At 42.9% G+C, this 26,419-nt stretch overlaps 1 protein-coding gene across 1 annotated transcript in view; it reads right to left on the bottom strand.

The window, feature by feature from the left end:
* The window catches only part of LOC122790680 (src substrate cortactin-like), a 1,120,562-nt gene that overhangs the window by 455,220 nt on the left and 638,923 nt on the right, over window positions 1-26,419 (bottom strand). Inside the window, exon 9 of the mRNA XM_044058203.1 lies at window positions 26,333-26,402. Within this exon, the coding sequence (XP_043914138.1) occupies window positions 26,333-26,402 (70 nt within the window). The remainder of the gene's footprint in view (window positions 1-26,332; window positions 26,403-26,419) is intronic.

The raw sequence follows: 26,419 nt of genomic DNA, 5'->3' as shown, positions 1-26,419 counted from the left end.
AGGAGGTAGACGGTCTGGATTTAAACTAGACTCCAAGTAGACATCATCCACAATATCTAAAACAGGAGGAATAGCAAGAGGTATGTGCTGGGGTAATAGAAGGAACTCTGAGCCTTTTCTTAGAATCTGAGTAATCCTGGCCTTCCCAGTGGAAATGTTCCCTCATGGTATGTAATGTATCCCCAAAGGAGTAGTCTTCAGGGGGGAGATGCTGAGGGAATAGAGTCTTCAGCATCAGAATCCTCATAAGGTGGAAAAGTGTAATCCTGCTCCTCAGAAGAATCCCAGGAGAGAGAAACCTGGTCAGAGGATGCATAATCCTCCTCTTGTCTTGGTCTTTTATCAGGAGGGGGATGGGAACCCCTGATAAGGGTAATTAAATCTTCAGCCATCTTAAGCACCTGTTTCTTAGGCATGGGGCCTTGACCTGTAGACTGATGGAACAGTTTTCTTAGGTATTAAAGGAGTTTTAAGTTTAGCATAAGATTTAATGGCGAGTGGAGTCGGTCTGAAGACACCTTCTGCAACCGAAGGTGTTTCCTCTGCACCGGTGTTGGTAGATGGCTGCGTCGGCCTAGTAGACTCCGCCTGGGAGTCGGCAGCTGTCTGGGGTTCCAGCTCTGCAGTCATTAGGGGCTGTGTAGGTGCCTCACTGAAAACCGGAGAACCGGTGACAGGCCCAGCTGAGGCCTCGGGGTCTGGCTTATTCCTAGGCTGCCTGTCCTTATCCTTGCGTTTTTTATGAATTGCGGTCGTCGGCTGCTCCAACGGCATGATATAATTGAATTTCCTACCAAAGTAATGCCGTGCGAAGTCAAAACGGCGTTTGATAGTGCGTTTATTAAACCTAGCACAAAACCAACAACCTGTGACGTTGTGGTCTGGGCCTAGGCACGGAATGCAATAGGAATGGAAGTACTTATGAGGTATTTGCTTCCCACAAGAAATGCAATTGTTAACTTTTTCTGACATCGGACAGAGGCAAGAAAATGTTCCCCAACGGGGTATTTAGCTTTATTGAAGAATTCAGACTGAAATTCAAATCGAAAATATATTAGGCGTCGGCCGACCGGCACATGCGAGCTGCTTCTGGCATCGCGCGGCAAGAAAGACTGAAGAAAATGGCGTTGGATGCCTCATATACCCCTGACGCACTGACGTCAGGGAATAAGCGACAGGAACAGATGCCGGACCAAGATTTTGGAATTCGGGCCGACTGCGGGACCACCTGATGGCAGGATAACCCAACTGTGATGACTGCAGCAGGGTAACACGAACATCAGAGGGACATCGATTCCTGCTAGTTTTTAATAGGGCAATGTGTATGGGAACATCACAGATTGGTCTGGCTGGCCTTTGTACAGCTTGGCTTTCAGTTGCATTATGTGTACTGAACCCAACATCTGGGTTAAAAAGTACAGTTGTGTACACTTATCATAAATGTAGATGTTAGTGTGTGTATTCACTGTTGCAGTCATTACATTTGGGGAATCTGCTGGCAGGCTGCCCTCAGTCGGCCTGAATTCCAAAGTCTTTGGTCCTGCGTCAGTTGCAGTCTCCTCTTCCAGGACTTCAGGTCGTCAGGGGGTATAAAACATGCAGCCGACGCCATTTTCTTTGGTTTTTCTTGCCCCTGATGTCAGGTGCCCCCAAAAAGGTAGCAAAAAAAAAATATATAGATATATATATATATATATACACACACACACACATACATGCATCAATATAAACTTTACCTTCATCTACAAGCAAATACACCACATAGCTTGTAGAGGGTAGAGAAGGAAAGAAACTCCAGAATGACAGGGGGATGGCGGGTGGGTAACCTGGACTGCAACAGTGAATACACTCGAACATCTACATTTATGGTAAGTGTGCACAACTGTACCGTGTTCATGTTTCACTGTTGCAGTCATTACATTTGGGTAGAATCCCAAAGCTATGGTTGGGGGGGGGGGACTGCAGTGGCAAAGACTACTCTAGATTTAGAGTAAAGAGGCAAATGATCATGCTTTGTAAAGGTGTGAACAGAACTCCAAGTAGCAGCCTCTAGAATGTCTTTGGTTGGTACTCCCCTTAGAAAGGCTGCTGAAGTAGATGCACCTCTGGTGGAATGAGGCCTAATGCCCTTGGGTACAGGTTTACCATGGTGTTAAGTAGCAGAAACGGATGCAGTGGCTTATCCACTTTGAAACTGTCTGCTTTGAAATAGCCTTGCCCTCTGATCCTGCAGCATATGTCACTAGTAATTGCTCAATTTTTCTTAGAGCCTTAGTCCTGCTTTAGTAGAATCTTAGTTGTCTGTGTGCGTCCAAGGAATGCAGAATTCTCTCCCCCTTGTTCTGTGGATTTGGATAAAAGGTTGGCAGATGAATTGTTTGGTTAAGAGCCACACTGGAATCCACCTTAGGCATAAATATAGGATTTGTCCTCAGATACCCTGTCTGGGTAAAATATGATAAAAGGCTCTACAGCCATGAGGGCCTGTAGCTCTGAAACTCTTCTTGATGAAGTAATTGCTAGTAGCAGAGCTGTTTTCCATAAGAACTTTATAACAGTGGTAGCAGCTGGTTCAAATGGAGGCAGGGTGAGCTTTTCCAACACATAATTGAGGTCCCATGCAGGCAATGGTGATCTTCTAGGAGGCCTTAAATCTTTGGCTCCTCTAAGATACTGCTTTAGTAAAGGATGAGAAAAGACTGGTGGCTCTGCATTGTAATGAGCCGAAATGGCAGAGGCATGGATTTTAATTGATGAGAAAGATAGGCCTTTGTCAAGCATCTCAGTTAAGTACTGCAATATCTGAGGAATATTTGGTTTTGCTGTATCAGTTCCTTGTGCTTGATTCCAAGCACAGAATCTCTTCCATTTGTCAGCATAAGATTTTCTAGTACTAGGCCTTCTGGCTTCCAAAATGACATCCATCACAGCTTTACTGAGAGGTGTTGTTTGTATGACTACATGATCAGCCATACTGCCAGGTTCAGAGTCTGTAGTTGATTGTGCAGGATCTGATTGCTTTGCTGGGACCGTAGTTGTGGTCTTTGAGGCAAGATCCAAGCTGGGTACTGAGACAAGTTCCTTAGGATTGGGTACCAGTATTGGCAGGACCAGTCTGGGGCAACTAGTATCTTTGGTTTCTCTTGCCTGACTTTTAGGAGGACCTTGGGGAGAAGAGGCAGAGGAGGAAAGGCATAAACTGAAAGGTTTTTCCAACTGAAGGATAGGGCATCCACTTTCTATGCTTGTCTGTGATAAGTCCTTGTGCAGAATCTTTTCAATTGACCATTTTGAGGAGAGGCAAACTAGATCTATGTCTGGGCCCCCCATTTCTCTGCTATCATGCTGAAGAATTGTGGATTTAGTTTCCACTCGTGAGGGTCCATAAGGTTTCTGCTTAAATAGTCTGCCAGAGTGTTTTGTTTTCCTGGCAGGAATTGAGCTTGAAGATGTATTTGGTAGGTCAAAGCTGTGTTCCACAGTGCCATGGCTAATCTGCAGAGGGGGTATGAGTGTGTGCCCCCTTGCTTGTTTATATACCACATGACTGTGGTGTTGTCCGTCTTTATCAGTAGTTGTCCTGGATGAAGTAAGTCCTGGAAGGCTGTTAAGGCATTTTAAACAGCTAGCAGCTCTTTCTGGTCGATATGCAGATGCATTTGTTTTGGTGTCCATATGCCCTGAATGCATCTTCCTGCCATGTGGGCCCCCACAAGCATAATCTGATGCGTCTGTTGTTATTGTTTGGCTGGCAGGGGGTAGAGTGAATGGCCATCCAATGTTATGGTGACATGCCTTCGCCCACCATAGAAACTCCTGTTGCAGGCAGGGAATGAGAGGAAACATTGTTTCTAGACTGTGAGAATGTTGACTCCATAAACTTTTTAGGTACCATTGAAGTTTCCTCATATGCATTCTTGCATATGGAATCAGTAGCTTGCAGGATGCCATGAAACCCGGAGCCTGCAGAATTTGTCTTGCAGAAGACTGGGTTTTTGTTGCCATCAGTTTGAAATAAGTAGTCGGTTACCTTTGCTTGTCTGGCATGAGGTAAGCCATCTGGGCAGTTCTATTCAAGCTTGCACCCAAGAATGTTATCTTTTGAGAGGGTACAAGTTGTGATTTATTTTCGTTTATTGTGTACCCTAGGCATGTTAGAAGGCTTTTCACAAACGCCAGGTGTCGAAGAAGAACGCCCTTGTTCTCTGCTTGAATGAGAGTCATCCAAGTAAGAATATATTTGTATACTTCTTTGTCTGCAAAATGCAATTACTGTTGCCAGGCACTTTTGTAAAGACCCTGGGAGCAGTAGATAAGCCAAAGGGCAGTGCAGAGAATTGGTAATGCATTAAGCCAGCCTTGAATCTGAGGTATCTTCTGCATGATTGTCTTATTGGGACATGCAGGTATGCCTCTTAGGTCTAAAGTCACCAGCCAAGCATTCTTGCCCAGCATGGGCAGAAGCTGCTGCAAAGTCAGCATTTTGAATTTTGGAATGTCCAGGTATGTGTTCAAAATAGATAAATCCAGTATTGGCCGCCACGCCTTGTCCTTTCTGGGTACCAAGAACAGTCCCGAGTAAAAACCTTGTCCTTTTTCCTGTTCTGGTACTGTCTGAATGGCCCCCATATCCATGAGGGACGCAACCTGTTTCTGTGCCTCTGCCCATTGATTTTTTGACAGATCTGGCCAACCATTTGCCATTGGCAGAGTGTGGAAATGGAACCTGTATCACTATGATACAATGTTTATTATCCACTTGATCTGGGTTAACAACTGCCAATTTTGAGCAAAAAGTGCTGTAGATTTGCGCTTTATCTCCTCCAGATTTGGAGGTGGAAGCGCTTCATTGCTTTGACCTGTATGAATCTTGCACCTGGTATCTGGAACCCTTAGGGCATCTGGATTTGCCCCTTTGAGCTCTGACACAGGAAAGGACCAATTTTTGGTAGGCCAGTGTCTACTGATTCTTGGTGGCTGCACTTGTAAGAAGTCCAACAGTTTGCACAGACTTATCTTTGTCTTCCATTTATCTTTGTCTTCCATTTTCTTTAAAACCTCTTCTGCCTTAATACCAAACAGTGAATCATGCTGTAACGGTGCATCTAGCAATTTAGCTTTAACATGATCAGGTAAATTTTGTTCCTTTAACCAGGCATGCCTCCCAATCACAGATCCAGTAAGTGCGGCCCTGCAGGAGGCCTCTAAGGAATCAAAACCACATTGCAAAGTATGCTTTCCAACTTGTTCAGCTGCATGTAATAATTCCTGCAATTCCTTATTTTCTGCACATTTTGAAATAAACATAATTTTGTGTTTCAGCAATCCCATAGCATGTTGTTGGTATTTAAGCATATGAAATTGACAGTTTAAGGCCCAGACTGCCAAAGTTGCAGATGTAGAAACCTTTTTTCCCCATCTGTCCAATGCCCTTGAATCTCTGTCAGAGGGGGTAGGATGTTTTGCTGTTGAGGCCTTAACTCAACCTTAGGACCCTGTGAAATAGTTTCAGGATCAGCAGCAGGGTTTCTAAATAAAAATTTATGCGAGTCAGGGACCCTGTAATATCTGTCAGGCTTACTGGGAGCTGGAGGTAAGGAGTCAGGGGATACACACTTGACTCCGAAAACACATCATCCACAATGTCTAAAACAGGGGGAATGGCTAAAGGCCTGTGCTGTGGGAGAAGGAAATCCCTGAGCCTCTTTTTTGTTTGAGAAGTCTTCACTCTCCCAGTGAAAATGCCCCCTCAAAGTATGCAAGGTTTCTCCAAATGAATAATCAGGAGGAGATGCAGATAGAATAGACTCCTCAGCATCAGAATCCTCATAGGGAGGTATAGATATACAAATGCTGAGGTCTGAATACACCCTCAGAAGCCAGTGCCTGCTCAGCAGCTCTGGATCCGAGGGAGATACATTCGTCGGTTCAATACCTTTAGTATCTTGCGGCATGCCGGACCCCACATGGGTGTCGGCAGAGGCCTGTGACTCGAAGGTAGTGGGTATCAGGGGCTGCAAAAGCGCCTCACTGAGTACCGGCAAACCAGCGACTGGCTAAGGAGAGCTTCATCGTCGGTTTTGGATCTCGACTGCCTTTCTCTGTCCTTTTCTTTGCGTTTTTTATGTACTCCGGTAGTCGGATTGCTATTAGACGACATTTCTGGGTAGTTAAATCTGTTTCCAAAATACTTTGATGCAAAAATATACCGACGCTTAATAGTGCGTTGGTTAAATCAAGCACAAAACAGACAGCCAGGCACATTGTGATCAGGGCCTAGGCAAGGAATACAGTATAAATGGAAATCCTTATGAGGTAACTTGCTTCCCACAAGTAATACAATTATTAACTTTTTCTGACATCAGTAAAAAGCAAGAAAAATGTTTCCTCAACGGGGTACTTAGCTTTAGTGAAGACTTTGGTTCTGAAACTCAAACTCGAATATTTCAGTAGTCGGCCGACCGGCACTTGCGAAATGCTTCTGCTTCGGGCACTGCACAGCAAGAAAAACTAAAGAAAATGGCATCTGCTGCATGTTTTATACCCCTGACTGCCTGACGTCGTGGAAGAGGAGACAGCAACTGACACAGGACCCAAGACTTTGGAATTCAGGCCGACTGAGGGCAACCTGCCAGCAGATTACCCAAATGTAATGACTGCAACAGTGAAACACGAAGAACATCCACTCAAGAAGCAGCTTGGGATTAATGCTACTCTCTGCTTCTCGTGAGAGAAGGTGCAAATGATCAGATTCCTAGTGGTGCATAGCTGTGTTAAGACGAGCACCAACTCAACTGCCAAGCAGAAAGCACCTTCAGCTACCAACTCTGAACTTCATTGGCATTAATCAAACTACAACTCATACGTGCTGCTCCTGCCCCTTTAGCACAAGTTCGTAAGCACCTGGAACCATAGATTTGCACTTACTAGCAACCTCTGTAGCCAATTTGGTTGAAACAGGAATCCTGTGGAAATGTAGCAATAGTCTCATATTTACCGAAGACTACTCAATACATAAACCGTGTATGACAGATGTAGTTATATGTTACTGGAGGCAAAGCTGTCACACAAACCCAATGACAAAACATCCAGGTTGTCAGTAATCCAATGACAGCTCAGACAAATGCAGACCTACATATGCAGAGGCTCTTAAACGTAACCTACCTAAACCAAAAATGCCTACTAAATGTACCTTAAGAATTAAGTAGCCTAAGCAACCTGATAAACACAGACAGCCCTCACCATGTAGCATGGATCCAAGAGTCACACTGACTCAGTTCAAATGCTCAGACAGTAAACCTCCACACAATTAAATATCCTAGTACTAGGGTAATCCACAGTGAGATACACTGATGCACCACTCAGAGTGTGCAAGCAGAGGGTCACACTCAGCTTCCTGTCAGGTGGCAGGATTCACAACACACATGCACTCAAGCCCTTGCATGATATGCACACATGATACAGTCTAAGTGCATACAGGTGCAAGTGAATTGAGACTTGCGTCCGTAGTCTAGATGAAGAAACATGATGAATCTATCAGAATAAGTGTCAGAGGCAGGTGAGAACCCAGCCTTTATCATTATCATGCCATCACCAAAAATAACGCAATAGTGCTATCAAATCACCAACAATGCAACAGTATGATCAAATCAAGAATGTACAGTTGTGTACACTTACCATAAATGTAGATGTTCGAGTGTATTCACTGTTGAAGTCATTACATTTGGCTAATCTGCTGACAGGTTGCCCTCAGTTGGCCTGATTAACAAAGTCTTGGGTCTTGCATCGGTTGCTGTCCCTTCTTCCATGACGTCAGGTCGTCAGGGGTATAAAACATGCAGTCAACGCCATTACATCAGTTTTTCTTGCCCCAGATGCCAATTGCCCCACAAATGGGGAGCAAAATAAAATTAAAAATACAAAAATATACCTCCAACCAAAAGCAAATACACCAAAAAGGCTTTTAAGCATAGTAAAAGAAAGTAGAGGTATACTAAGAGAAAAACAGGGGGCTGGAGGGAGGGAAACCAGAACTGCAACAGTGAATACACTCGCACATCTACATTTATGGTAATTGTACACAACTGCACTATGTTCATGTTTCACTGTTGCAGTCATTACATTTGGGTAGATTCCCAAAGCTATGGTTGGGAGAATGGATTTATGCAGCATTAGGACCGGCTAGAAGGCCTTACAAAACAGCAGTGGCAAAGCCAGCTCCGGATTTAGAGAAAATTGGTAAATGATAATGCTTGGTGAAAGTATGAACTGAACCCAAGGTAGCAGCTTCTAGAATATCCCTGGTAGGAACACCTCTGAGAAAGGCTGCAGAAGTAGATGCAAGCCCTGGTGGAATGAGATCTGATCCCCTGGGGGATAGGTTTTCCATGGTGCTTATAGCAGAAATAAATGCAATGGCTTATCCATTTAGAAATGGTTTGTTTTGAAATAGCCTTTCCCTCTGCCCCTGCAGCAAATACTACCAGCAGTTCAGATTTTCTTCGAGTTTTAGTTCTGTCCAAGTAAAATCTAAGTTGTCTGTGCACATCCAATGAATGCAGAATCTGTCCCCCTTTGTTCTGTGGATTGGGAAAGAAAGTTGGCAAATTAATGGACTGATTAAGAGCCACACAGGATACCACCTTGGGCATGAAGGATGGATTGGTCCTGAGTGACATCCTGTCCGCATGAAAGATGATGAAAGGCTCCACTGCCATAAGGGGCTGTAATTCAGATATCCTTCTAGTTGAAGTGATTGCTAAAAGGAAGGCTGTTTTCCAAGAAAGAAATTTTAAGTCTGCAGTAGCAGCTGGCTCGAAAGGAGGTAGAGTGAATTTCTCCAATACAAAGTTAAGGTCCCAGGAAGGGGTTGGCGCTCTCCTGGGTGGTCTCAAGTTTTTGGCCCCTCTGAGGCACTGCTTAAGCAGAGGATGAGAGAAGAGGGGAGGTTCTGTGTTATAATGAGCAGAAATGGCTGACGCGTGGATTTTAATGGAGGAAAAAGACAGACCCTTGTGAAGCATCTGAGTTAAGTATTGCAAAATCTGAGGTAAATTGGGAGCTGCTGTGCTCATCCCCTGAGATTGATTCCAGGCACAGAATCTTTTCCATTTGTCAGCATAAGATTTTCTAGTACTAGGTCTTCTCGCCTTCAAGATGACATCCATCACAGGTTTGCTGAGGGATGCTAAGGGTGAATTTAAGTGATTAGCCAAACTGCAAGGTTCAATGTTGGGAGCTGAGGGTGCAGAATTTGGTTCTCCTGTTGAGACAGTAAGCAAGGTGACTGAGGCAGGTGCCATGGAGAAATTTGTGACAGTGTGCAGGAGTGGGTATTAGTGTTGGCGTGACCAGTCTGGAGCAATCAAAATTATTTTTGGTTTGTCCTGTTTGACTTTTAGCAGAACTTTGGAGAGCAGAGGCAGAGGGGGAAAGGCGTAGACTGATAGGTTTTTCCAACTGAAGGACAGAGCATCCACTTTCCAGGCTTTTTTTGTGAGGAGTTCTTGTGCAAAATTTGTCCAAATGGTAGTTCTCGGGTGAGGCAAATGGATCCATGTCTGGGCTCCCCCATTTGCTTGTCAACATGTTGAAAATCCATGGTTCCAGTTTTCACTCGTGTGGGTCCACGATATTTCTGCTTAGTCCATCTGCCAGTATATTCAGTTTTCCTGGCAGGAATTGAGCTTGTAGTTGCACTTGGTAGCTCAAGGCAATGTCCCACAATGTCATGGCTAGTCTGCAGAGGGGGTAGGAATGTGTACCCCGCTGCTTGCTTATGTACCACATAACCGTGGTGTTGTCCATTTTTACCATTAGTTGTCCTGGATGTATGTAGTCCTTGAGGGTTGTCAGAGCACTGTAGACAGCTAACATTTCTTTTTGATTGATATGTAGGTGCATTTGATTTGGGCTCCATTTGCCCTGAATGCACTTCCCTGCCAGGTAAGCTCCCCATGCATAGTCTGATGCGTCTGCAGTTAGGATTTGGGTGATAGGGGGTAGTGTGAATGGCAGTACCTTGCTTTGGTGGCAGGCCTATGCCACCATAGGAACTCTAGGCATAGGCAAGGTATGATAGGAATCACTGTTTCCAGGCTGTGACAATGTTGACTCTATAGACTTTTTAAGTACCACTGAGGTCTCCTCACATGCAGTCTTGCATATGGAATTAGAAGAATGCAGGAGGCCATGAACCCCAAGGCCTGCAGTATTTGTCTTGCAGATATAGCAGGGTTTTTGTGGCCACTCGTTTGAATTAAGTGCAAGTTACCAAATGAATTTGCTTTTCTGTAGTGCTAAAAGCCATCTGGTCAGTTGTATTCAAGCTTGCATCCAGGAATGTAATCTGTTGAGAGGGTACCAGTTGTGATTTTTCGTTTATGGTGTACCCTAGACAAGTTAGAACCCTTTTTACAAATGCCAGACTTATAAGTATGGCCTGGTTTTCTGCCTGAATTAGTCAATCGTCCAGGTATGAATATATCTGAATATTTCTTTGCCTGCAAAATGCAATTACTGGAGCCAGGCACTTTGTGAATACCCTGGGCGCAGTAGATAAGCCAAAGGGCAGTGCAGAGATCTGATAGTGCATGCAGCCTGCTTTGAAGCGTAGGCATCTTCTGCAAGATTCCCTGATTGGGATGTGCAAGTAAGCCTCTTAAATCTAGAGTTGCCAACCAGGCATCCTTGCCTAGCATAGGAAGTAACTGAAGAGTCAGCATCTTGAATTTTGGAATGTCCAGAAAGGTGTTTAGAGTAGACAGGTCCAGAATTGGATGCCATGATTTGTCTTTTCTAAGTACCAGAAAAAGTCTGGAATAGAAACTTTGTCCCTTTTCCTCTTCTGGTACCGGTTGAATAGCCCCCATGTTTAGTATGGAAAGTACTTGTTTCTGAGCCTCTGCCCACTGATTTGGGGGCAGGTCTGGCCACCTGTTTGGAGTTGGCAGCGTGTGGAAATGAAATCTGTATCCCTGGGAAACTATATTTAAACCCCATTTGTCCTGGGTTATGAGTTCCCAGTTTTTTGCATGAAGAGCAATCTTTCCCCACAAACGGGTGGCTGAGAGGTAAGTGCTTGGTAATTTTAAAGGAAAGTCACTGAGACTGTTTACCATAGGGGGGTATCTTATTTCCAGATTTGGAAGTGGAGGCCCCCAAATTGCTTAGTTCTGAGTCCCTTGGGACTGAAACCTGGTGCTTTTGGTGTGCCTGGGTTTGGCTTGAGTGGATCTGCAAGGAGATGGAAAGGACCAATTCTTAGTAGCCAGTGCCTACTAAATCTTGGAGGTTGCACTTCTAAAAAATCTTTTACAGATGGCATAGATTTAGCTTTATCTTCCATCTTTTTTAGAACGTCTTCAGCCTTATTGCCAAAGAGGCGGTCCTGATTTAAAGGAGCATCCAACAATTTTGCTTTAACATGATCAGGCAGAGATTGCTCCGTAAGCCAAGCATGCCTTCTAAGCACAGACCCACTAACAGCAGCCCTGCAAGAGGCCTCTAAAGAATCAAAACCACATTGCAAAGTACGTTTCCCAACTTGTTCAGCTGAATGCAATAAATCCTGTAAATCTTTATTTTCCACAGTCAAAAATCAACATAATTTTCTGTTTAAGCAGTCCAATAATATGCTGCTGATATTTTAGCATATGAAATTGGCAGTTTAAAGCCCTGATTGCCAAGGTTGCAGAAGTATTAACCTTTTTACCCCATCTATTCAGCGCCCTGGAGTCTCTATCAGAAGGGGTAGGATTTTTAGCAGTAGAAGCCTTAATTCTCTTGGGTACCCTGAAAAATGGCTTCTGGGTCTGCAACAGGATTTTTGAAAAGCAACTTGTGGGGCTCAGGAACCCTGTAGTATCTGTCAGGTTTACTAGGAGCCAGAGGCAGAGAATCAGGAGCCTTACTGGATTCCAAAAACACAACAATGTCTAGTACAGGAGGTATAGCCAAAGGCTTATGCTGAGGTAGGAGGAGGAAATCCCTAAGCCTCCTTTTAGATTCAGAAAATTCCTGACTTTCCCAGTGGAATTGCTCCCTTAAGGTATGTAAAGTTTCCCCAAAAGAAAAATCCTCGGGGGGGGGGGGGCGCAGAGGAAATGGAATCCTCTGCACCAGAATCCTCCTAAGTAGGAATGGACAAATTCAGGTCATTGAAAGAATTAGAAGAAAACGAGTCTTGATCAGAAGATTCATAGTAGAGTTCAGTCCAAGGCCTCTTGGGGGGGGTTGACTACCCCCGATTAGAGTAATAAGATCTTAAGCCATTTTGATAATTTGTTTTTTAGGCATAGGGAGCCTGAACATGTGGCCTGGGCATCAGTTTTGTAGACATAGATCGAGATTTAGGCCTTAGAATAGAAGGTGGAGTCGGTTTAATATGCAAGTCTGTAGGCCTGAATACACCCTCAGAAGCCAGTGCCTGCACAGTGGCTCCAGACCCATCCAAGGTAGAGACATCCGCGGGTTCCATAGTGAAGCATCTCGCAGCATACCGGACTCCGAATGGGTCTCAGTAAAGGCCTGCGAGTCAGAAGTAGCGGGTATCAGGGACTGCAAAAGCACCTCACTGAGTACCGGCGAACTGGCGACTGGCTTAGGAGAAGTGTCGTCGGCAGTTTTGGACCTCGATGGCCTGTCTTTTTCTTTGCGTTATTTTGGAATTCCGGAAGTCGGATGGCTAACAGACATTTCTGGATAATTAAACCGAGAACCGAAAAATTTAGAGGCAAAAATGTATCGACGATGGATAGTGCGCTGATTAAATAAAGCACAAAACCGACAGCAAGGCACGTCGTGATCAAGGCCTAGGGAAGGAATACAGTACAAATGAAAATCTATATGAGGTATTTGCTTCCCACAAGTAATGCAATTATTAACTTTTAGTGACATCGGTAAGGATCAAGAAAAAGTTACCCCAACGGGGTACTTAGCTTTAAGTTGAAGACTTCGGTTCTGAAACTCGAAAATTTCAGGAGTCGACCGGACACTTGCGAACTGCTTCTGCTTTGGGCATGGCAAGAAAGACTGATGTAATGGCGTCGACTGCATGTTTTATACCCCTGACGACCTGACGTCATGGAAGAAGGGACAGCAACTGACGCAGGACCCAAGACTTAGTTAATCAGGCCGAGGGCAACCTGCCAGCAGATTACCCAAATGTAATGACTGCAACAGTGAAACACGAATAACATCTATGCCATAGTGTGAACAAATGACCAAGAACAATGCAACAGTGTGAACAAAACAACCAGGAACAATGCAATAGTGATGAAATCAGCAAGATCAATGCAACAGTGTGAACAAACAACCAGGACCAATGCAATAGTGTGATTAAATCAGCAAGATCAATGCAACAATGTGAACAAACAACCAGGAACAATGCAACAGTGTGATGAAATCAGCAAGACCAATGCAACAGTGTGAACAACCAGGAACAATGGAATAGTGTGATGAAATCAGCAAGATCAATGCAACAGTGTGAACAACCAGGAACAATGCAATAGTGTGATTAAATCAGCAAGATCAATGCAACAATGTGTACAAACAACCAGGAACAATGCAATAGTGTGATGAAATCAGCAAGATCAATGCAACAGTGTGAACAAACAACCAGGAACAATGCAATAGTGTGATGAAATCAGCAAGATCAAAGCAACAGTGTAAACAACCAGGAACAATGCAACAGTGTGATGAAATCAGCAAGATCAATGCAACAGTGTGAACAACCAGGAACAATGGAATAGTGTGATGAAATCAGCAAGATCAATGCAACAGTGTGAACAACCAGGAACAATGCAATAGTGTGATGAAATCAGCAAGATCAATGCAACAGTGTGAACAACCAACCAGGAACAATGCAATAGTGTGATGAAATCAGCAAGATCAATGCAACAGTGTGAACAAACAACCAGGAACAATGCAATAGTGTGATGAAATCAGCAAGATCAATGCAACAGTGTGAACAACCAACCAGGAACAATGCAATAGTGTGATGAAATCAGCAAGTTCAATGCAACAGTGTGAACAACCAACCAGGAACAATACAATAGTGTGATGAAATCAACAAGATCAATGCAACAGTGTGAACAACCAGGAACAATGCAATAGTGTGATGAAATCAGCAAGAACAGTGTGAACAACCAGGAACAATACAATAGTGTGATGAAATCAACAAGATCAATGCAACAGTGTGAACAACCAGGAACAATGCAATAGTGTGATGAAATCAGCAAGATCAATGCAACAGTGTGAACAACCAGGAACAATGTAATAGTGATGAAATCAGCAAGATCAATGCAACAGTGTGAACAACCAGGAACAATGCAATAGTGTGATGAAATCAGCAAGAACAATGCAACAGTGTGAACAAACAACCAGGAACAATGCAATAGTGTGATGAAATCAGCAAGATCAATGCAACAGTGTGAACAACCAGGAACAATGCAATAGTGTGATGAAATCAGCAAGATCAATGCAACAGTGTGAACAACCAGGAACAATGTAATAGTGATGAAATCAGCAAGATCAATGCAACAGTGTGAACAACCAGGAAAAATACAATAGTGTGATGAAATCAACAAGATCAATGCAACAGTGTGAACAACCAGGAACAATGCAATAGTGTGAGGAAATCAGCAAGATCAATGCAACAGTGTGAACAACCAACCAGGAACAATGCAATAGTGTGATGAAATCAGCACGATCAATGCAACAGTGTGAACAAACAACCAGGAACAATGCAATAGTGTGAGGAAATCAGCACGATCAATGCAACAGTGTGAACAAACAACCAGGAACAATGCAATAGTGTGAGGAAATCAGCAAGATCAATGCAACAGTGTGAACAACCAGGAACAATGCAATAGTGTGATGAAATCAGCAAGATCAATGCAACAGTGTGAACAACCAGGAACAATGCAATAGTGTGATGAAATCAGCAAGATCAATGCAACAGTGTGAACAAACAACCAGGAACAATACAATAGTGTGATGAAATCAACAAGATCAATGCAACAGTGTGAACAACCAGGAACAATGCAATAGTGTGATGAAATCAGCAAGATCAATGCAACAGTGTGAACAACCAGGAACAATACAATAGTGTGATGAAATCAGCAAGATCAATGCAACAGTGTGAACAACCAGGAACAATGCAATAGTGTGATGAAATCAGCAAGATCAATGCAACAGTGTGAACAACCAGGAACAATACAATAGTGTGATGAAATCAACAAGATCAATGCAACAGTGTGAACAACCAGGAACAATGCAATAGCGTGAGGAAATCAGCAAGATCAATGCAACAGTGTGAACAACCAACCAGGAACAATGCAATAGTGTGATGAAATCAGCACGATCAATGCAACAGTGTGAACAAACAACCAGGAACAATGCAATAGTGTGAGGAAATCAGCACGATCAATGCAACAGTGTGAACAACCAACCAGGAACAATGCAATAGTGTGAGGAAATCAGCAAGATCAATGCAACAGTGTGAACAACCAACAAGGAACAATACAATAGTGTGATGAAATCAACAAGATCAATGCAACAGTGTGAACAACCAGGAACAATGCAATAGTGTGATGAAATCAGCAAGATCAATGCAACAGTGTGAACAACCAGGAACAATGCAATAGTGTGATGAAATCAACAAGATCAATGCAACAGTGTGAACAACCAGGAACAATGTAATAGTGATGAAATCAGCAAGATCATTGCAACAGTGTGAACAACCAGGAACAATGCAATAGTGTGATGAAATCAGCAAGATCAATGCAACAGTGTGAACAAACAACCAGGAACAATGCAATAGTGTGATGAAATCAGCAAGATCAATGCAGGAGTGTGAACAACCAGGAACAATGCAATAGTGTGATGAAATCAGCAAGATCAATGCAACAGTGTGAACAAAACCAGGAACAATGCAATAGTGTGATGAAATCAGCAAGATCAATGCAACAGTGTGAACAAAATAATCAGGAACAATGCAATAGTGTGATGAAATCAGCAAGATCAATGCAACAGTGTGAACCAGGCACAATGCAATAGTGTGATGAAATCAGCAAGATCAATGCAACAGTGTGAACAACCAGGAACAATGCAATAGTGTGATGAAATCAGCAAGATCAATGCAGCAGTGTGAACAACCAGGAACAATGCAATAGTGTGATGAAATCAGCAAGATCGATGCAACAGTGTGAACAACCAGGAACAATGCAATAGTGATGAAATCAGCAAGAACAATGCAACAGTGTGAACAAACAACCAGGAACAATGCAACAGTGTGATGAAATCAGCAAGATCAATGCAACAGTGTGAACAAAATAACCAGGAACAATGCAATAGGGTGATGAAATCAGCAAGATCAATGCAACAGTGTGAACAACCAGGAACAATGCAATAGTGTGATGAAATCAGCAAGATCAATGCAACAGTGTGAACAACCAGGAACAATGCAATAGTGTGATGAAATCAGCAAGATCAATGCAACAGTGTGAACAACCAGGAACAATGCAATAGTGTGATGAAATCAGCAAGATCAATGCAACAGTGTGAACAAACAACCAGGAACAATGCAATAGTGTGATGAAATCAGCAAGATCAATGCAACAGTGTGAACAAACAACCAGGAACAATGCAATAGTGTGAGGAAATCAGCAAGATCAATGCAACAGTGTGAACAACCAGGAACAATGCAATAGTGTGAGGAAATCAGCAAGATCAATGCAACAGTGTGAACAACCAACCAGGAACAATGCAATAGTGATGAAACAGCAAGATCAATGCAACAGTGTGAACAAACAACCAGGAACAATGCAATAGTGTGATGAAATCAGCAAGATCAATGCAACAGTGTGAACAAACAACCAGGAACAATGCAATAGTGTGAGGAAATCAGCAAGATCAATGCAACAGTGTGAACAACCAGGAACAATGCAATAGTGTGAGGAAATCAGCAAGATCAATGCAACAGTGTGAACAACCAACCAGGAACAATGCAATAGTGATGAAATCAGCAAGATCAATGCAACAGTGTGAACAACCAACCAGGAACAATGCAATAGTGTGATGAAATCAGCAAGATCAATGCAACAGTGTGAACAACCAGGAACAATGCAATAGTGTGATGAAATCAGCAAGATCAATGCAACAGTGTGAACAACCAGGAACAATGCAATAGTGTGAGGAAATCAGCAAGATCAATGCAACAGTGTGAACAACCAGGAACAATGCAATAGTGTGATGAAATCAGCAAGATCAATGCAACAGTGTGAACAACCAGGAACAATGCAATAGTGTGATGAAATCAGCAAGATCAATGCAACAGTGTGAACAACCAGGAACAATGCAATAGTGTGATGAAATCAGCAAGATCAATGCAACAGTGTGAACAATCAGGAACAATGCAATAGTGTGATGAAATCAGCAAGATCAATGCAACAGTGTGAACAACCAGGAACAATGCAATAGTGTGATGAAATCAGCAAGATCAATGCAACAGTGTGAACAAACAACCAGGAACAATGCAATAGTGTGATGAAATCAGCAAGATCAATGCAACAGTGTGAACAACCAGGAACAATGCAATAGTGATGAAATCACCAAGAACAATGCAATAGTGTGATCAAAAGATAATGGACTTCAATAATTGGCTTAGCTTCGCATATCGTATAATAAAGTGGAGGGGGGGTGCAATATCAGTCAAAGATGGCGGTAGACAGTCTTAAGTGTGTGGCAAGGGAGGGCCTGTACCTATCCTCCCCACAGGGCTTTCATATATTGACTAAACTTGTCCAGCCCCATTGTGCCTTTTTTAGGGAAGTCAGTCTTCCAAAACTTACACTATAACAAATCAGAATCTGGACAACAGAAGGGTACTGCTGCTCAGTGCTCGGAGCTTTAACAAAAATTCCATCCTCTAAAAACACTCCTTACCCTAGAAAATACTTATGTATACATCGCCAGGGAGACCTCACTCATGACCAGTGACAGCACTATCACTTCAGGGTTTTAATATCTACAACACATTCAAGGTAGAGCAGTGGATGAAGGCACTTTTAAACACAGGAGTGTATCCACACACTTAAAAAATTTCACCTCCTGAAACATTAGACAAGATAATGACCTGAACTCCCCCACATCCATTAATAGAACCCCTTATCATATCATAGCTAACTACAGGACTCCTATGTCCCCCTTGGCCCATACATCCTATGCAGCCAGCATGAAGTTCCTATGCATAAAGCCAAACATTCTCTTAGGAGACTTCAACTATCCCTTCATTAACCTGTACAACAAACAAGTATTCCTTTCAATTTCTTGACTTCATCAATGCAATATTCATAGATTACCCAAAATGTAATGCAACAGTGAAACACAAAGAACATCCAGGAGCGATAAAATACTGGATTTGGTCCAAACCAATATGGGGCAGCTATCCTCCTAACTCCAAACCCCTCCCTTGGTCAAACTGGATCACAACTCGGTCACATTCACCTTAAGACAAACTGGAATTGGAAACATCTGCCAATATTTCAGCATTCAGAGATTATTTCAAGGCTACTATATTAAAACTGATTACTTGCCCAAATTCAAAAGCCCATTCCATAAGAATTTAATGTTGGCCTCAACAGGCTTTGCATCAGATGAATGCAGAACAGCAGTCACTCCTTGTACAAAGGTGGTGCATCAATGGTCCCAGGTAATTACAGACCTGCAAGTCTGACCAGCCTCATATTCAAGGACAGTGGAAAGCATCACTATGGAATTAAAAATGACACATCCACCCATCAGCCAGGTCAGATTTCTCAAGGACAGATGTTTATCCTAGTCGATGACTCTGAGGCCAAGTCGACTAAAGCAAATTATGAGGACAAATCAGTACACACTACATATCTAGACCCCGCAAATGCATTCAGCATCAAACACATTGGTATCATGTCTATACACACTATATATCTAGACCCCGCAAATGCATTCAGCATCAAACACATTGGTATGTTGGTAAACACTATATATCTAGACCCCGCAAATGCATTCAGCATCAAACACATTGGTATCATGTCGGTATACACTACATATCTAGACCCCGCAAACGCATTCAGCATCAAACACATTGGTATCATGTCGGTACACACTACATATCTGGACCCTGCAAACGCATTCAGCATCAAACACATTGGTATCATGTCGATACACACTATATATCTAGACCCCGCAAACACATTCAGCATCAAACACATTGGTGGTATGTCGGTACACACTACATACGTAGACCCGCAAACACATTGGTATCATGTTGGTACACACTATATATCTAGACCCTGCAAATGCATTCAGCATCAAACACATTGGTATCATGTCGGTACACACTACATATCTAGACCCTGCAAACGCATTCCGCATCAAACACATTGGTATCATGTCGATACACACTATATATCTAGACCCCGCAAACGCATTCAGCATCAAACACATTGGTATCATGTCAGTACACACTACATATCTAGACCCTGCAAATGCATTCAGCATCAAACACATTGGTATCATGTCGGTACACACTACATATCTAGACCCTGCAAACGCATTCAGCATCACACACATTGGCATCATGTCGGTACACATTACATATCTAGACCCTGCAAACGCATTCAGCATCAAACACATTGGTATCATGTCAGTACACACTACATACCTAGACCATGCAAACACATTCATTATCAAACACACTGGTATCATATCTAGACCCTGCAAACACATTCAGCAAACACATTGGTACCGTGTCAGTACACATATCTAGACCCTGCAAAATCATTCAGCATCACACACACTGGTATGTCAGTACACACTACATATCTAGACCCTGCAAATGCATTCAGCATCAAACACATTGGTATCATGGATAAGCCCTCCCAATTAAATGTAAATCTTTATGCAACTGAGTAGATAAACTGGCATCAAAGAACATAGGCAATTAGAGTGGGGGGGGGTTCTACCTCCTCCAAAAGACATGTCATTAGTGGTGTACCCTAGGGTTCAGTCCTTTGGCTCCTCCTCTTTGGCATTTACTTCTCAGATGTCAATGCAAATAAGGTATTATGGCTGATCAAATTTGCAGACTACTGCAATCTTGGTGCCATCATAACCTTCACAGAGAACATCAAAACCTTTCAAGAGGGCCTGTCCCAAATACACAGCTGGTGTACAAACCATGGAACAAACAAAATGCCAACAAGTGTATAACCATACCCTCTGGCAAGCATGACTTCTCTTGTAACTACCACAGTGACAACACACCCCTGAAAGTAGAAACTGTAGTCAGGGATCTGATAACCCATGTTGATAATGTACTGTCCTTCGATTATTACCACATCCACAACTGTAAGGAACCCTGTTTTCATTGCACAGCTTGTACCTAAAGGTATGGCATTCAAGTTCCAGAATGCCATTATTCCATGGTATTCGGCACTCACTATGCTGATTAGAGTATAATGCCCCTTTCATTATGTACCCGTCTAAACACTTGTCACAAATGGAGCAACCACAATGCTTTTCATTAAAAAGTAATTCAAGGACCTAAATCACAAGTATGCAGACCGTCTCAAAGCCTCATCTCACTACTCAGTATCCTAAGGGCTACTGAAAGACACTCTACTACATGCATACAGCCTCATCAGAACTTATTCTGGCAGCCCTACTACATGTTTGAAAGTCCAATGGCAGTGTGAACGATGACTCTAGGTATATCTCTCTCTCTCGTAAGATAACAGAAAACGTGGGCAGGATAAGTTTGTAACACAGAGAATGTCTCTTATATGGGGCAGTGTTCCAGTCCATATAAAGCAGTGCACTTCTCTTACTCTGGACACATGGATGGGACACTGCATGGTTACCCCTGGTTTGGCACCCAAGTCTCTCTCAGATGGGGTCAACAAGTGAACGCCTCATTTCCCAGCTCTGCTCACCACTGTTATTTGTACACAAAATGTAATGGTTAAAAACTACCACAGGAATGCAAGGCTAGATTTCTTAAGATCCTCACAGAGCAATAGCCTTGTAAGTCCCTATGAACTTATGACAAAACCTTCAGCATACCTAAGAGTTTCAGCATTAAAACACAAATCCACATTTACTGTACTCACAAACGAACTTTTCCACTTTTTCTTATTTCCCGCACTTGAGATAAAGGGCTTTTGATAAATTTCCTGAGCTTTTCACTCCATCGACAAACTCACTATTTAACAGAGTGAAATACACTCAGTTTGATATAGTAAGAAACTCGCTTGGAATATGCATATTATGTACCACACAGACTCACTACTCACTCAATTTATCTCCGCGCCCAAACACACGTGCACACGTTAACACCTTTTCTTCAGCTACCATCTGTTTCATCACCAACAACCCACAAATGCATTAAAGGCCATTGCAGTGTCCCATTCACACAACAAACTCGGTCAATTTCTGCACTTTCTACAGTCAACAGAAATAACTAGTTAATTGTCATACTTTACCTCATGTCATAAACCTTCTGTTCCTGGATCAGTTCCTCCTTCTAAATATAAAAAAATCTGCATTTCTAGATGGTCTTTGTACCTAGGGGCAGCTTGGGTAAACTAGAAAATGTAATCAATCTAGAAGAGAAATCCTCAAAGTTTACTGTAACTTGCTCAAGCCAATAACAGAGGTACTCAATGAGAAATGATATAAAATTGAATATGTTTTAATAAATAACTAGTGCCCCTGGCTAAGAAAAAATCAAGGATTAATGGCCACAGAAGCATCCCAAGTGTGCCTAAGGAGTTAATGCGTCTGCCACTTACCCTAAGAAATTACTACAGGAAAACAGCGGAAATCCTGCGGTCATCCAGCAACTACATTAACCCACCATCTGACCTGCAAATTTACCATATCTAAGTCATTACTGAAGGAAAACGGCATCGATCCTGTGGTCATCCAGCAACTACCTTAACCCACCATCTGACCTGCAAGTGTAAGTTTCCCAATTGCATTGTAGTTGGTTTAATACTGAAATACTTGCAATTTCCAAAGTTTTATGCAACTAGTGGCACGCACAATCCCTGGGTCGCTTTCTAGGTTTAAACTCACCCACAATAGGTCTCCCACCTCCCATAGCATTAAAGGACCTTTCCCATTTCTTATACAGTTTCTATCTACACTAATAAAAATTTAGCGATGTGTGTAGTCTTTTAGGCTAGCAAAGGCTAAAAAGGCCAGCATAATTTCAAGCCAGTCCCATATAACAAATCTATATGCTGTGTTGCTACAATCCAACAAAGCATCATTACAACTTATTCTGAGAACCTTTATTCCTGCTCTCACAAACCCTCCTCCTGATATCGCCCAAATTCTACTTTCAAACATTTTTGACATCTTCAGCTTCATAGATGAGACCCACTGTTATCCTGAGGCAAGGCAATTTTCTGCAAGCTTTCCACCTTTATAGATTGTCTTTTTAGGACAAAGACTACAGTACACAGCTAAACCCGCTCAGGCTCACTCCTTTCCCCTAACCCTACCCCCATTCCCACACAACCCCTTTTTCCAGTAATTCATAGCTAACATTACCACACCCCTCACCCCTTTCTAGCTATCCACATCCACTTCTCATTCTACTGCCCTCCCCTCACCAACAACTTTTACTCCTTTCACTCTCTCTCACCAACTACACCTCACAGACACCGCATAATACACATCTATTTTCCAACACTTACAATAACTACCACTAACCCACTACCCCACTCCTTCGCTGACATCTGTCCACAACTTTACAATGACTCTACCTACCTACACGCCTCCTCCAAACTCCTAAAAACCTGCTGTCCAACTCCCCTGGCTTATAATCATCCTAAGTTGACTATCAAACTAAAACATCTAATGATTACACTCACACACAAATTTAACTGCATGCAGACATCTACCCCAGCACAGGTCCCAAACATGCCCCCTTCCCCTCCACAAACCTCATATAATTCTCTTTCCCACACAAACACCAACCCCATCCTCCACTCCCAAAAATGTCCATCTCTGACCTACTACGCACCAATTTCAACCTCCGTAGTATAATTAACAAAGCTAGTGAATTCCAAGCCTGGGCGGCTGCGGTGGTGCAGTGGTTAGCATTGTCACCTTACAGCAAGAGGTTCTCCAGTTCGATCCTTGGCTGTGGTGCCTTCTGTGCGGAGTCTGCATGTCCTCCCTGTGGTTGTGTGGGTTTCCTCCGGGTGCTCCAGTTTCCTCCCACATCCCAAAGACATGCAGTAGGTGGACTGGACACTCTAAATTGGCCCTAGGCGTGAGTGCGCGTGTGTGCCTTCTGTGGAAGGTTGGGCGCCGGGCTGGCAACTCGACACTGTAAAACTCCACTGCCAATCCTGAGCAGACAGGTGATCGCTGTGGCGACCTCTAAATGGGAAAAAGCCGAAAGAAGAAGTGAATTCCAAGCGTACTCCCCTAACACAGCAGTTCTAACAAACCTCGTTAAAGCCTCACATCAAGGACAATGAGTTTATCCTAACTGGCTAGAAAATAATCAGACTGGACAGAATGAACAAAAGGGGTGGTGGTGTAGCTGTATTATTTAAGGACAACCTTAAGATTGAGCAATGCCAAAATGCTCCCCACCCGACCTAAACACTGACATTTAACCACACTTCTAGAAATAAGTCCAAATAAAACAATTATAGCAGCCTATCTCCCCTCCTGGCAACAATCTACCCATCACTGAAAGTCTCCTTTCATGGGCATCCCTCAACTTCAACCAAGAAAATTATTCTTGGTGATTTCAACCTTGACTGGCAAACCTGTACACATCCCAATAACCCTTCAAATTTCCTCAATCTTTACAACTTCACCCAGACCATAAATTGTCCATTGACAAACACACCAACAGACAGTCTACATTAGACTGGATATTAACCAACAATCCCAACGTAAATCACATATCAGGCTGCCTTCCGGACTCGCTCAGTGACCATTCCCCTACCTCTCTATACAGAAAATGTGTACATACACAGTCTAACATCTCCTATGAATACATCCATTGCAAAAAATGCTTTTCCCCCTCAATGTTTAACCAGATTCTACAACAATACTACTGGGCACCCCTAAAACACCTCCAACTAGACCGAGCAGTACAATTCTTCAACACTACCTTGACTTACTCAACAATCTTGCCCCAATTGAAAAAGTATGCTCAAAGTCCAAACCTCTGCCCTAGTTAACCAATGAAACCAAACTTTTACTTGAGATAGAGTCTAGTCAGATTACCATATCATCAAAAACATATCAAACCTAACTACCTATAAACTAAGGAATCAAGCAAAAGAAAATCAACATAGACAAACAAGTGTACTTCCAATCCACCCAACAAAAACTCCAAAATAACCACCGTAAATTCTGGGATAAACTATCTCAAGCCCAGGCCACTCCCCTACCCAACCCCAGTAACCACCACCAACACTTATCCCACTACAACCCAAATCAACTCCCACCTCAAATTCCACAACCTCCAAACTAGGCAACCAACCTAATACACCTCATTCTCCCTACCACTTCTGATAATGCTACCCCCTTCTGCTTTTCCTCCATTCAAACAAGCTACATAAAAATCTCTCCTAGCCTGTCTGGTGGCTGACCAGCTCCCAAATGAAGTCTTGAAATGTGAAGCCCCATCCATTGCTTACCACATATTTATCTTGACCAATCGCTCAATTTCTGAACACTATGTGCCAACTCTCTAGAAAATATCCCATATCATCCCACTCCACAAAGGAGGTACCTCCAAAGATTTAACCAACTTCTGCCTCATTGCCATTCTAGCCCCCTAGCAAAAATCTTAGAAAAATGCATCCACAAACAGCTCCTCAACCATTTACTCTCTAACAATCTCTAATCCAATTCTCAACATGGCTTCAGACCCAAACACAGAACTTCCACTGCCCTTATCTCTTTTACTAACACAATTCATCAACTACTAAATAAAGGCCAGTCAGTCTCCTCCATCTTTCTGGACATGTCTAAAGCCTTTGACACCGTTTCCCATCAACTCCTACTCAAACTCTCAACCTATGGCATCAGACCACCCTTCTCTGTTCTGGTTCCTCAGTTATCTTTCCAATAGGCAGCAGGCCACCACATGGCAAAATATCCTCTTCTCCCCTTCTCCCAATTCTGTAGGTGTACCCCCAAGGGTCCACACTGGGTCCTCTCCTCTATCTTACTTACAAAACCTCAGCTCAACAGCCAAACAAGCCACAACTCTCCAATATGCTGATACTACCCTTATAAGCTCTGCCCCCACACCCCCATGTACTTCAAATAAAAACGCAATCATCCTTCCAAAGCATAGAAAAATATCTATCACAACCATCAGTTAATTCTCAAACCCAAATACAACCAACCTAATTATCTTCACCAACAAAAACTCCAAATTGTGTCATGCACCTCTGTCAAACTCCTCAAATGGACCCAATATCGAGCTCACAACTCATACTAAACTCTTCGGGGTCGCTATTGACAAGAATCTTACTTTTGAAAAACATGTCTCTGACAATCAAACAAGGTGCACATCAAGCTTGGCACCTTATATAGAGCCAAACCGCATCTTACCCACAATGCCAGGACTGCTACTGCCCGTTCTCACCTGCTTTCTTCCTTCCTTTATGGATCTCACATACTCACCAACCTTTGCAAGTAGTCTTAAGAGCAAACCAACAAGTCTGTTCCTGGTGGTTTAAAGCTTTGTACCTTTTAAAGAAATTAGTCCGACTTTTCTAAATTCAGGGTCAATCTTCAGCATGATACTTTTGGACAGTGTCAGGGTTACATCACGAGGCGCAAGTGAAGAAGGTATGTCTTTGGTTTGGCAGAATACGGCATTTTTCTGAAGCTATCATTGAAGGGGCTGACGCATAGTTGTGAGACAGTGTAAGCAAGATGTGTCAGAACCACATGAACTATAAAAATATGTTTTTGTAAACACTACATAAAAATGATCTGCACAACTCGCTGAGCAATAAGGTGAGACACACCGATTTGGCAGCGAAACCGCGTGGTAGGAGTTTAATGGAAAAGTACCATGTTTTGAAGGTCACAACTTCAACAAGAATTGCCGCCCACTAAGCACGACTGTCAGACCTTGCAGCTATATCCTGGCATTTACATGGACATTCCAAAAGCGGTTAAGCATAGAGCCACTAATCTCAGTCATGCCTCCAAGCAGAAAGCTGCTTTAGAATGCGGTGCCAAGCATAATACATTGACACAATTTTCATACTGTCACCAAGTAAACCAGCCTTACCAGCTTCCACAGGTTTGGTCCTCTGATAGGCTGGAGCTGTTTTTTCAATATCTTCAAATGTTGCTGCACTCTGTAATGACAAAGAGC

This window comes from Protopterus annectens, chromosome 16.part0, assembly GCF_019279795.1.
Source record: "Protopterus annectens isolate FY-2018-M chromosome 16.part0, PAN1.0, whole genome shotgun sequence".
Lineage (NCBI taxonomy): Eukaryota > Metazoa > Chordata > Ceratodontiformes > Protopteridae > Protopterus > Protopterus annectens.
The sequence above is the reverse complement of the archived record's forward strand: the minus strand, read 5'-3'. Positions and strand labels throughout refer to the sequence as shown.